Below are 13,421 nucleotides of genomic sequence, written 5' to 3'. Positions count from 1 at the left end.
GTACTGGGAAATACAACCCCTTGAAACCCACACACATTTCAATATTTATTCATGCAGCGATGCATATGCTACAGTACACTTAAGGGGGCATTTCTGATTTATTTGCAAATGTGCACGTTTGTTCTGTTCTATATAGAGGTTGGAATAAAATAATAGCTACTGCTGGCCGATTATGGGCGTTGATGGGCTGTAGGCCATAACAGAAAATAAATAGAGGCCATTTCAGATAGGAAAATGAAGATCTTTCCTGGGTAGACGAGGGAGAAGACTGTTAACCACATGCTACTATAGGAGCTTTGTCAGAGGATGCATGCTGCTAGAGAAATGACAATATGTAGCCATTTTCAACTAATTACATCTGATCAAAGGACATTTAATTCAGTCCAAATGTCTTATCCACATGATGTGTGTGCCAGTGGCAGCAAAAGTTATATTAACAGAAGCTCTTTAGTTGGCTAACCGGAAGAGGAACCCGGTTTGAAAGGCCTCTGTGTGTTTATAGCAAACTCTGCCACCTAGACCACATCAGTGGGCCATGAGTATTAAGTTACCGGTGTATGTGGGGGTAAAGTGGATATTTTTCATTTGAAAAGTGGCTTGGTGAAAAAGCTATGGAATACATGTCAGTGATAATGCACACACGATCACTGTGTCCGGTCCGGCGTGAACATCCTTCTTGTCATCCAGTCTCTACAATTATCCCAGTAAATCTACATGGACCACATATGAAAAGAAGCCAAATTCAGACTATTATTTGTATGACCTCGGTGACTTATTTTTGAACAACGTCCAAATACACACCCGTGGCCTCACCCTAGCCCCGATTGACTAAATATTGATATAGACAGAGAGCTACGCCGGCTCATCAGACCTCAACTCTGATTATTTCAATAACATACAGTACGTTGGAGAAAAAGTCATAGAAATTTGGCGTCCAATATGAGCCCATCTCTATCAATCTAGTCTATCAATGGGCTCAGGTGCAAAATTACTCAATCATCATGACAGTAGCGTGTGTCAAAAGAATATCATTTCTTTCAGTTTGTAAAAGTAGTACAGAACACCGTAACCAAGAACAACCACCGGGAATCCACACTCAGACAATGGCTCAATTATCCAGCATCTGTACAGGTGGACAGGCACATCCGATCACAGCAGAGCAGAGCATTGCTTCCCATTCACAGCCGTTTTATGGAACTAGTGGTGTTCGAGCCTCAGAACAAAGAGAGGCATTGTGAGGGTGCTCTGGGAGCCATGCAGCATGTCCGGGGGAGAGAGGGGGAGTGGGAGTCCAGACTGCGCTTGCATGGCCAGCTGAGGGGGGCTGGCCCGGACCCGAGGTCCACTGGGCTGCTGTGCTGTGCTGACTGACTGACCACCCAGTAGCGGCTGTACTAGAGGAGTGGCTGTGTACGCCAGCCCAGCTCTGGAGTCTGTCCCTCTGACCCAACCCCACTAATTCACACTGCTAGGGTTAGAGATGAGCTATCTGAGCATGTTCGAGTCATCAGCGCTCTGCCTCCATCAGAGGGCCCTCATTACTGTTTGAAGCTGCTTCAGCAGTGAGTCAGTCTGTCTGCAAATGACTGAGTAGTACAGGCTTGCTCCAGTGTCCATAGAGGACAGAGCACTGAAACAGGGACAATGTAACAGTGGGAAGGCCCAAAATCTGTACCCATTAATTTTCATCCACAACCAGTCTCTATTAAATCCAAATCTTATAGGGAATGATTATGCTTGTATAATCATCATTCTAGGAAGAGATAATGACACAGTGATGTCCATTGTTAAATTACAGCGCTACTATGAAGGAGATAATCCTGATCAGCTAACAAGATTACCAGAGACCTAATGGCAGCTACCAAGTCCAGACAGACTACTTCCAGTGACACCATCTCCTGAGCAGTGAAGATTAGGCTCCGCTGCTGTTATACCCAGGAGGGCTCCATTCACTTAGTCTACTAGTAACAGTCATCACACACAAACCTACCCACCTGCTCTGCTATCATAGGAACACAGAGGAACATACAGAACTCTGTGTCACAGAAGACATCACTTTGGATTGATCAAAGGGCAGACATATCCTTTGAACCCCCTCTGGGCTTGCCTGGCAGTATCATTGACATGTCTACTGAGTCTGATAGGCAGCTGTCTGTCTGCCAGTGTTTTTGGGGGCGGGGTGCCAGCCTGGCCTAGTGACGTGGCCACTTCTCAATCTGATTAGGCGTGTGTCAGTCTTTAACCATAAGAGGAAATGACACGGCGGGGGTGGGGGTAGGGTGCGGAGGGTGGGCGACTGTGGCGGGCACTCGACTCAGCTGCTGGGCTGGTTATAGCGAGGCGGGCTGACCGGGCTCCTAGGTTAGAAAGAGGCTGGAGCAAAACGGACAGACAGACAGACCTGGGCTTCCTGGGCTAATTAGGAAGGCGTGGCGCCGTCACTGGGGTTAATCACATTAAGACTGGGTGGGGGAGACAGGGAGGATTACACACACTCTCTTCTACACTACCACTCTCTCTTGCTCTGATGCCAGTCAACAGACAGCTAGGGGCAACACTACACCCAAATAAACAATCTATTAAAACGACTCAAATAAAACCCATTGGAAACTATTTGAACTGGGATTGGAAAGTTGTGAACAGGTTTTGTGTGTCAACTGAATGCCTTATAATTCATAACTGTACATGTATGCATTATAAAGATTGCTCACCAGAGTTAAACTGGGTCGGTCACAAGTGTGCACCCAATCATACACTATCTATAGCTCACCTGTGCCCGGATGAGTGCCTCAAAGCTGGGCTGAAAGTAGTCGATGCGGCTGTGGTAGAACTTGGGCATCTCATCCAACAGCTGCTTGTTCTTGGATTCAAAGTCCTCCCTGACTGGTCTCAGCTCCTCCCTGGCCTGGACAGATTAGGGCAAACAGAAGACCAGTTGAAGCTTTAGCATACATACCTAGAACTGTGGCGGTCATGTCAGCCGGTGATTGTCAAGCAAATAACTGCCGGTCTCACAGTAATTGGCAAACATATTTAGCACACATGGCCTGCAAGCCACTGATGTAGATCTTTGGAACATCTAAACTCAGCAAAAAAAGAAACGTCCCTTTTTCAGAACTCTGTCTTTCAAAGATAATTTGTAAAAATCCAAATATCTTCATTGTAAAGGGTTTAAACACTGTTTCCCATGCTTGTTCATTGAACCATAAACAAGTAATGAACATGCACCAGTGGAACGGTCGTTAAGACACTAACAGCTTAAAGACGGTAGGCAATTAAGGTCACAGTTATGAAAACATAGGACACTAAAGAGGCCTTTCTACTGACTCTGAAAAACAACAAAAGAAAGATGCCCAGGGTCCCTGCTCATCTGCGTGAACGTGCCTTAGGCATGCTGCAAGGAGGCATGAGGACTGCAGATGTGGCCAGGGAAATAAATTGCAATGTATGTACTGTGAGACGCCTAAGACAGCGCTACAGGGAGACAGGACGGACAGCTTATCGTCGCAGTGACAGATCACATGTAACAACACCTGCACAGAATCGGTACATCCGAACATCACACCTGCGGGACAGGTACAGGATGGCAACAACAACTGCCTGAGTTACACCAGGAACGCACAATTCCTCCATCAGTGTTCAGTCTCTCAGCCTATTGCGGACAGAGGCTGGACTGAGGGCTTGTAGGCCTGTTGTAAGGCAGGTCCTCACCAGACATCACCGGCAACAACGTTGCCTATGGGCACAAACCCACCATCGCTGGACCAGACAGGACTGGCAAAAAGTGCTCTTCACTGACGAGTCACAGTTTTGTCTCACCAGGGGTGATGGTAGTATTAGCGTTTAACGTCGAAAGAATGAGGGTTACACCGAGGCCTGTACTCTGGAGCGGGACCGATTTGGAGGTGGAGGGTCCGTCATGGTCTGGGGCGGTGTGTCACAGCATCATTGGACTGAGCTTGTTGTCATTGCAGGCAATCAACACTGTGCGTTACAGGGAAGACATCCTCCTCCCTCATGTGGTACTCTTCCTGCAGGCTCATCCTGACATGACCCTCCAGCATGACAATGCCACCAGCCATACTGCTCGTTCTGTGCGTGAATTCCTGCAAGACAGATATGTCAGTGTTCTGCCATGGCCAGCGAAGTGCCCGGATCTCAAACCCATTGAGCACGTCTGGGACGTGTTGGATCGGAGGGTGAGGGCTAGGGCCATTCCCCCCAGAAATGTCAGGGAACTTGCAGGTGCCTTGGTGGAAGAGTGGGGTAACATCTCACAGCAAGAACTGGCAAATCTGGTGGAGATGCGGAGGAGATGCACTGCAGTACTTAATGCAGCTGGTGGCCACACCAGATACTGACTGCTACTTTTGATTTTGATCCCCCTTTGTTCAGGGACACATTATTCCATTTCTGTGGAAATTTTTCAGTTTATGTCTCAGTTGTTGAGTCTTATGTTCATACAAATATTTATATATGTTAAGTTTGCTGAAAATAAACGCAGTTGACAGTGAGGACGTTTATTTTTTATTTGATTTATTTTAAAAAGTCTAAATAAATCCATCAATGTTATATAGCCCAAACCATCACAATAAATCCATTATTTGTTTTAGACTGGTCTAAAGAAATATGATATGAAGAAAATTTAGTTTATTTCAGAAGAACAGAATAGCATACTCTTGAGTTGTCCTTATGTTAGGCCCTGATCTGGTTATGCAATATGGCTGTTGGCTACACTAGTTCATTTAGCAGACAAGATTTGCTTAGAATTTCGTGGCATTATTTTATAATATTTTGTTGTATGAAGAATACAAAAGAACATGGCTGAAAAAAATTAGAAAGGATATTTTCTCAAAATGATTTGAGGGAGTGTACACATGCGGCTATTCTGTGTTGGGCGGTTAACAAAGAAACAGGTCCTCCTATATGCTTCATTCAGAGTTATTTATGCATTTTTAGTTGCGATACAAACATTGGTCTATATGTTGTTTGTACATTCTAAGGCTATATGATGAGACTCTAATGATGATTTGAAAAAAATTGCATGAGCTCTGCTTTGTTTCTTGCACAGGCTGTACACACTTCAGTCTTTCATTCACAATTTGACAAGCACTTGATAATGCCTTGAATTTCCCAGCGTCATCCCCTTTGCGTGGCCATAATGCACCCTAAAAAAATACATGCCTTTTGCGGCCAGTGACCGTTGTGCCCTTGGGCTGAAAATAATAATTATAATTCCCTTCTCCTGGCTGTGTGCTACAAAGCACCTCTCACCTCCACGGTTCTATCAGATAGCTAAATTCTTATTAGCCAATGCCCGTCACATGATTGAGTCTTTCTCACAGGCTACAAGTGAAGACAGACACATCAGGGATGCAACTGCACACGTCCTTATCCGAGGTGCATGTTTAAGGTATTGGAAGAACTGTCCACATTTACTTTTTCAGCAGCCAACAAGATGAGTAGGCCTAACGAACAGCAAAAGCACATAGCATATAGAAATGTTGCGCAACATGAGCTCATGGACTGTCATGAAGTGTTTGATTAGATTTTCGATGACATTTGCATTGATGTCAGAGTGATTAGAGGGACAATAGAGTGCCGAGTACCAGGCAGTTAGCAAGTTTGGTAGGCTACTAATGACCATCAGCAGCATCAGAGCTTGGAGAAGTCTAATTAACGTGACTAAACGGTCGAGTGGAATTTAACTGCCGTCATAACTCGTGACCGCCGGTGTGGCGGTAATACGGTCACCGTAACAGCCCTATGCATACCTCAATCACTACTGGGGCTCAACCATAACATATCAGCTACGTTCCCAGAAATGTAATCTGTCAACAACAGTGAAAAACAACAGGAGAATGAAAATGTCTTCCCACAGAGAAGAATAGAGAAAAAAGAAAAAGCCTAATCACGATCACAAGTGAGGAGGAGTGGGTTATGTGGGAAGAGTTGGCTGTGTGCAGACCACGCCACCGCTGATCAGGAACGTGTGTGATGTATTAGTGGGTAGTCTGGTGGGCATTAAGAAAGAGATGATATCTCAATGAATAGGCAATGATATAGAGTGCGCAATGTGTGTGTGCTCGAGGGGGGATATAACATATGTAGAACAGAATCACCTATGTGAAGTAATATTTATCTTAAGTAACTCCCCTGTGTGTCTGTCCTTTGTAAGTCTTTAAATGGCATGTTAGTGTTTGGTCCGGATCATTTCTCTAAGAGCTGTGAGATTCAAAGGCCAGGGACATAGGGGGCCTCTTGACTCTTTGTGCCACTGACAATGCTTTTCTCAATGTGTGTGGGTGGCCACCCATGTGAGGGTGTGTGAGCCCAGGCAGCGCTGCATTGATATCTGTGAATGCTGCCCTAGAGGTCTCAGCGAATGTGTCTACAATACTAAATGACGTGCCCGTTTATGTGCAGCAGTGCCTTTTCAAAAGGCAATACTTGACAGCCTGGTCGCTTGTGTGGGTGAAAAGAGTGCACATGTACATGTTCATATCCAGTCAGCATTTGTACCTTGTTCACTTATTGATCGTATTCAAAACACTGACACCATGCAAGGCAAGAGCTTAAAGCCTGACTTATGTTGCTCAACAGACAGATTTCAAATGGACAACACACGTGCCAGCAGCCGCTTTTAGCACAGTTCTGTTACATATATAGTGTACCTGGTGTAGTTTGACCATGATGGGACCTGTCTTCTCCTTCTCTTCATACTTCTCTACCTTGGACTGTAACCTCTTGTAGTCCTGTAGAGCTTGCTCCCTTCGTTTCACAGCCATGTTGAGGCTGGGGAACACACTGCTGTACCTGAGACACACAGAGACACAGAGAATGAGATCAAGGCGCAGAGACTGACAGAGATACTGCTGGACCACATCATGGAGACAAAGTGACACTGCTTTGTACCGGAGATATACGTGGACATAGGCCTAACGAGAAACGATACTGCTCTGTGAACATAGACAGGCAAGAGCCCTGTCAGAGGAACAACTGCCTATTAACAGACAATCTGAATGATTCTTCCTACTTAATGCAATGTGCTCTCAATTCAGACCAATACATCTAAACCAATCATACCAACTGAACCCTAAATGTTGTCTTGAAATAATAAAAAGGTGCATAGAAAACTGCTCTTTAAGATCGAAAGACTGTAAAAAAATAAAAAATAATCTATGCTTTTTCTGAACCATTGAGAACTTTTTGAATTGGGGTTTACAGGTGTGCTTGTGTGAGGTCACCTGGATCGATACGCATGTAACACAGAAAAGCGCCCTCAAGTAGGAGACCTCTTAGTGTAGACTAGAGACACTGTCCTTGGTTGTTAATATTGAATTACTCTAGTGCAAATGGCATGAAACAATTTATTCGGTTTCAATTAGGTTATTCAAAATGAAAATACATTCTTTCAGAGAGAATCCTTGTCTTAGGTACTAAAAATAGGAAACACTCATCTGTAACTTAGCAACAGGAGTCCGTGCCTCATCCTGGGACTTACTTTGCTCCAACACACTGGTTCTGTGCGTTCTGCTTTTATTGGGAAATACAGTGCAGAAATGCAGCTACGCCACATCATTTGCAAAAGATGAACATTTTCCAAACTACAAAACAAACATGGTTGCCAACCTGTTTAGTCAGAAAATCTAACCAAGTGTCACACATTTGAGAGCGCTTTAATATATTTTGTGTGATTATATATAGGCACAGTAAGACAGGTGTCATATTCACCATGCATGTTTAATTACACAGGTCTAATGCACAGGTCTAATTCATAACCTGATGACATTGCTTTGATTTTCTATTAATCATCTGAGATGATTTCATACAGGCTGCAGATACAGTGGGGCAAAAAAGTATTTAGTCAGCCACCAATTGTGCAAGTTCTCCCACTTAAAAAGATGAGTGAGGCCTGTAATTTTCATCATAGGTACACTTCAATTATGACAGACAAAATGAGAAGACAAAAAATCCAGAAAATCACATTGTAGGATTTTTAATGAATTTATTTGCAAATTATGGTGGAAAATAAGTATTTGGTCAATAACAAAAGTTTATCTCAATACTTTGTTATATACCCTTTGTTGGCAATGACAGAGGTCAACCGTTTTCTGTAAGTCTTCACAGGGTTTTCATACTGTTGCTGGTATTTTGGCCCATTCCTCTCCTCTAGAGCAGTGATGTTTTGGGGATGTTGCTGGGCAACACGGACTTTCAACTCCCTCCAAAGATTTTCTATGGGGTTGAGATCTGGAGACTGGCTAGGCCACTCCAGGACCTTGAAATGCTTCTTACGAAGCCACTCCTTCGTTGCCCGGGCGGTGTGTTTGGGATCATTGTCATGCTGAAAGACCCAGCCACGTTTAATCTTCAATGCCCTTGCTGATGGAAGGAGGTTTTCACTCAAATCTCACAAAACATGGCCCCATTCATTCTTTCTAGACACGGATCAGTCGTCCTGGTCCCTTTGCAGAAAAACAGCCCCAAAGCATGATGTTTCCACCCCCATGCTTCACAGTAGGTATGGTGTTCTTTGGATGCAACTCAGCATTCTTTGTCCTCCAAACACGACGAGTTGAGTTTTTACCAAAAAAGTTATATTTTGGTTTCATCTGACCATATGACATTCTCACAATCTTCTTCTGGATCATCTAAATCACATATGTCAGAGTCAAGGCCCGCGGGCCACATCCGGCCCGCAAGAAGGTTTTTTACGGCCCCTGGGATGATCTTGATTTATTATTAGAACCGGCCCGCAGCAAGCCGGCAGCCCGCAGATCTTTTACACGCACCAATACTACATTTCCCACAATGCAAAGGTGACGCACCGAGCAGTAGGCTGCTTCATTTCAATATTTATTGGCACAGCAGTCGTCAGCATCACAGTAAAATTAACTTTCAGATACCCATCAAAAATGGCAAAACGGAAGGTGGATACTGAGAACCGGGGGTTTCAAACAAGGTGGGAGTCGGAGTATATGTTCACGAAGGTAGCTGGAAAACCTGTGTGTCTTCTGTGTGGAGAAAGTGTGGCGGTACTGAAAGAGTATAATCTGAGACGACATTATGAAACGAAACACGCGGACAAAAACAAGAATATGGACATGGAACAAAGGCTACAAAAGGCAGAGGAATTAAAACGAGGCCTCAAATCTCGACAGGCTCTGTTCAAAAAGCCAAATCACAAGGCCAGGCTGCTGTCAAGGCCAGTTTTATTTTGGCAGAAGAGATCGCTAAATCAGCCCGGCCATTTACGGAGGGGATTTCATCAAAAACTGCATGATTAAAGTTTGTGACGAAGTTTGCCCAGAAAAAGGCAACTCTTTTTAAATGTGAGTCTGAGCAGAAACACCATTGCCGAGAGAGTAGACCAGTTGTCCATCAATCTAAAAGAGCAGCTTGTGAAAAAGGGAAAAGATTTTATTGCATATTCCTTGGCTGTGGATGAGAGCACCGACATTTCTGACATTGCCCAGTTGTCAATTTTCATCCGCGGAGTGGACTCCAACCTAAGCTTGACAGAGGAGTTTTTGGCTTTACGTCCTATGCATGGCACAACTACGGGGCATGATTTGTATGAAGAGGTGTCAAGATGTGTAAATGAGATGGAGCTGCCTTGGGAAAAACTCGTGGGTTTGACAACCGACGGAGCACCTGCGATGTGTGGACACAGGAGCGGACTGGTGGCGAAGATACGGGAAAAGATGCAAGAGGAAAACGCGACAGGTGAGCTGACAGCTTATCATTGTATCATACACCAGGAAGCGTTGTGCGGTAAAGCCTTGAAAATGGAGCATGTAATGAGCATCATCACGCGCACAGTTAACTTTATCAGAGCCAAAGGTTTGAATCACCGCCAGTTCAAGGCATTTCTGACGGAGTTAGAAACGGAGCATGGTGATTTGCCTTATCACACAGAGGTGCGATGGCTAAGCCAGGGAAAGGTGCTTCAAAGATGTTTCGAGCTTCGTGAGGAGATTTGTCTGTTCTTGGACAGCAAAGGGAAAGACACAACACAACTCCGAGACGAAATGTTTCTGTGTGAAATGGCTTTTCTGTGTGACATTACGAGTCATCTGAATGCAATAAACTTGCAGCTGCAGGGTCGGGATCGTGTCATCTCTGATATGTACAGTACAGTGAAGGCATTTAAAACCAAACTGACTCTGTGGGAGACGCAGATGCGGAAAGAAAATTTGAGCCACTTTCCCAGCTGCCAGACCATGAAAGAGAAGCTCTCTACCAGTGCGTTCCGAGCACACAGTTGGCTGATAAAATAGGTATGCTTGCCGCTGACTTTCGACGCCGATTTGCTGACTTTGAAGCACAAAAAAGCAGGTTGGAACTGCTCGGTAACCCATTTGCTGTTGACGTGGAAAGCTCACCACCAAACCTCCAAATGGAGTTGATTGACCTCCAATGCAATGATGCACTGAGGGCAAAATATGCGGCAGTGGGTGCTGCGGAGTTCGCCCGTTTCCTCCCCGGCACAATGCCCCAGCTGCGCATCCAGGCTGCTCAAACGTTGTCTATGTTTGGCAGCACATACCTGTGTGAACAACTGTTTTCTTTGATGAACCTGAACAAAACATCACACAGAAGTCGACTTACTGCTGAACACCTCCACTCAATTCTGAGGATTTCTTCAGCTCAGAGCCTTACCCCGAACATTGATGAACTTGTGGAAAAGATGGGACACCACCAAGTATCACCCTCAACCTCAAACAAGTGAACATTACTGTGCAATCACATATTTAGAGTTTTTACTCAGTTCAAGTTTAAAATTTAATATTTGTTTTCACTGCATGTTACTTCTCCTTAAACAAAGTGTTGTTTTTGATTAATAGATTTTTGCACTTTATTTTTTTGTATTTCAATCCAATTATATTTTAAAAATATTTCAGTTGAGTGGATGATAGAAAATTGCTATTATTGTTTTTTCTTTGAAGTAAATTTAGCCCACTTTTGCTAAAATAGAAAATATTGTCTACTGATGGTGCCTTGAATACCGGTTTCTTTCATTTAATGTTCATGTTATGGGGATATTTATATAAAGGAAATTTGTCTTTTGTGTCTGTTGAAAATTAAAGATTACTGACAGAGCCATAAGAAAATATTGCTTTATTTATCTGATCATATTGTAATATATTTGTTAGGTTTTCAGTAGGTTCAATTAGGTTCACTAGACTATATGCGTCATTTAAAATTTTTTCAATGAACATTCGAACAGTCCGGCCCTCGTCTTGTAGCTGATTTTTTTATTTGGCCCTCCGTCCATTTGACTTTGACACCCCTGATCTAAATGCTCTCTAGCAAACTTCAGACGGGCCTGGACATGTACTGGCTTAAGCAGGGGGACACGTCTGGCACTGCAGGATTTGAGTCCCTGGCGGCGTAGTGTGTTACTGATGGTAGGCTTTGTTACTTTGGTCTCAGCTCTCTGCAGGTCATTCACTAGGTCCCCCCGTGTGGTTCTGGGATTTTTGCTCACCGTTCTTGTGATCATTTTGACCCCACGGGGTGAGATCTTGCGTGGAGCCCCAGATCGAGGGAGATTATCAGTGGTCTTGTTGTCTTCCATTTCCTAATAATTGCTCCCACAGTTGATTTCTTCAAACCAAGCTGCTTACCTATTGCAGATTCAGTCTTCCCAGCCTGGTGCAGGTCTACCATTTTGTTTCTGGTGTCCTTTGACAGCTCTTTGGTCTTGGCCATAGTGGAGTTTGGAGTGTGACTGTTTGAGGTTGTGGACAGGTGTCTTTTATACTGATAACAAGTTCAAACACGTGCCATTAATACAGGTAACGAGTGGAAGACAGAGGAGCCTCGTAAAGAAGAAGTTACAGGTGTGTGAGAGCCAGAAATCTTGCTTGTTTGTAGGTGACCAAATACTTATTTTCCACCATAATTTGCAAATAAATTCATTAAAAATCCTACAATGTGATTTTCTGGATTTTTTTCTCATTTAGTCTGTCATAGTTGAAGTGTACCTATGATGAAGATTACAGGCCTCTCTCATATTTTTAAGTGGGAGAACTTGCACAATTGGTGGCTGACTAAATACTTTTTTGCCCCACTGTAGCTATAGCGTAGTTCCTTGGTATGCTACTCTCACTAGCGTAGTGTGCCAGTGATTCACCTTTTCCTCAAACAATGAGCCAATCTTCCTTTCCCACTACTTACTATACAACAGGTGAAGGGAATTGACAATGGACCTGACAAAAGGTTGTGAAATCCAGTCGTCCTCAACGCCTTAGTAGAGTAGAATAAGCCCTGTGAAGGGGTGGGCCGTTGGGAGGAGGGCAGTGTGACGTGAACTGGGCCTCAGACAAGCTGTGGATTGTTTCCCACAGGAAGTTGAGAAGGGAGCGGCCTTGTATCGTTTTGGCGACGTCACAGAGCCCAGCCCCACAGCCCACGCTCTTCCTTCATTTATAAAACATCACTTTGGCTCAGTTAACAGCAGGCAGCGCAGAGTGGATGCCTTCCTCTAGTAGTTTACTATCTGCCTCTTGCTCCAGTGTAGTGTTCACATACTTCGAGTGCCAGGGGATTATGCAACCACCCTCTAGGCACGAGTGCACTCTGAAACAATTCCATTGGTCCATGACATTACACACCACACTGGCTCACTAAAAAGGCACAAAGGCTGACCGCATTCTCCTCCACCAGAGCACATCACCTCACACCACCTCTGCATGGTGTCATGAGGTGCCATGATGTCTGATGACTACAGCAACGCAATAGAGTAGTAATGACAGCATTTAGGTCACTTAGTCACCCTCACACATGATCACATTGTAGGTAGGCGGTATCTGGTAGTGGCGACAGTCAGTCCTTCCTCTTAATGATGTGACTGAGAGAACACCTGTGTGAGCCGATATAAGAAGTTGATCCCGTCCTTCCACCCTAATGATCTCCTCACTGTCCCAATGCTTTTATACCTAGAGGTAGAGCTCCAAGAGGATGCCAATGTGTCCATGTTGTGCTCAGACTGTCTAAAGAGGAGCTCTGTGGGAGCCTGTCTGACTCAACTGTAACTCATGTAGTGGAGTGACAGTGGCTGTGTTTGAAGGTCACTGTACACGGTGCGTAATGATAGTTTGGGCTGGATCGCTGGCTGGGTTGGACATTTCCCTAGATGTCTCTGGACTGACCGGTCAGCTCCAGACCAGCCTATATTTACTCCAGCCGTGTCTAGCCCAGGTTCTGCTGGACCAAGGGCTCACTACCACCGTCTGTGTGACTGGTCATTTAGGGTGTGGCGGCTGGCTGAAAATAGCAGGTGGACGAAAATAGCAACTGGTCGACAGAGCTTGTTTATGACAAGCTGATCCATAGCTGGACCGACACAACCCGACAGTCAGCCAAACCCCAGTCTGGACCAACCAGCCCAGCTGGAGCTGACCAGAGACCTC

The 13,421-nt window shown here is 44.6% G+C and overlaps 1 protein-coding gene across 1 annotated transcript in view; it reads right to left on the bottom strand.

The window, feature by feature from the left end:
- The window catches only part of bin3 (bridging integrator 3), a 40,502-nt gene that overhangs the window by 1,602 nt on the left and 25,479 nt on the right, over positions 1–13,421 (bottom strand). The window contains exons 7-8 of the mRNA XM_029678012.2: positions 6,675–6,816; positions 2,771–2,905 (exon numbers count right to left, since the gene is read on the bottom strand). Coding sequence (XP_029533872.1) covers positions 2,771–2,905; positions 6,675–6,816 — 277 coding nt within the window. The remainder of the gene's footprint in view (positions 1–2,770; positions 2,906–6,674; positions 6,817–13,421) is intronic.

The sequence above is a fragment of the Oncorhynchus nerka genome, linkage group LG13 (genome assembly GCF_034236695.1).
Source record: "Oncorhynchus nerka isolate Pitt River linkage group LG13, Oner_Uvic_2.0, whole genome shotgun sequence".
In the NCBI taxonomy this organism is placed as follows: domain Eukaryota; kingdom Metazoa; phylum Chordata; class Actinopteri; order Salmoniformes; family Salmonidae; genus Oncorhynchus; species Oncorhynchus nerka.
The sequence above is the reverse complement of the archived record's forward strand: the minus strand, read 5'-3'. Positions and strand labels throughout refer to the sequence as shown.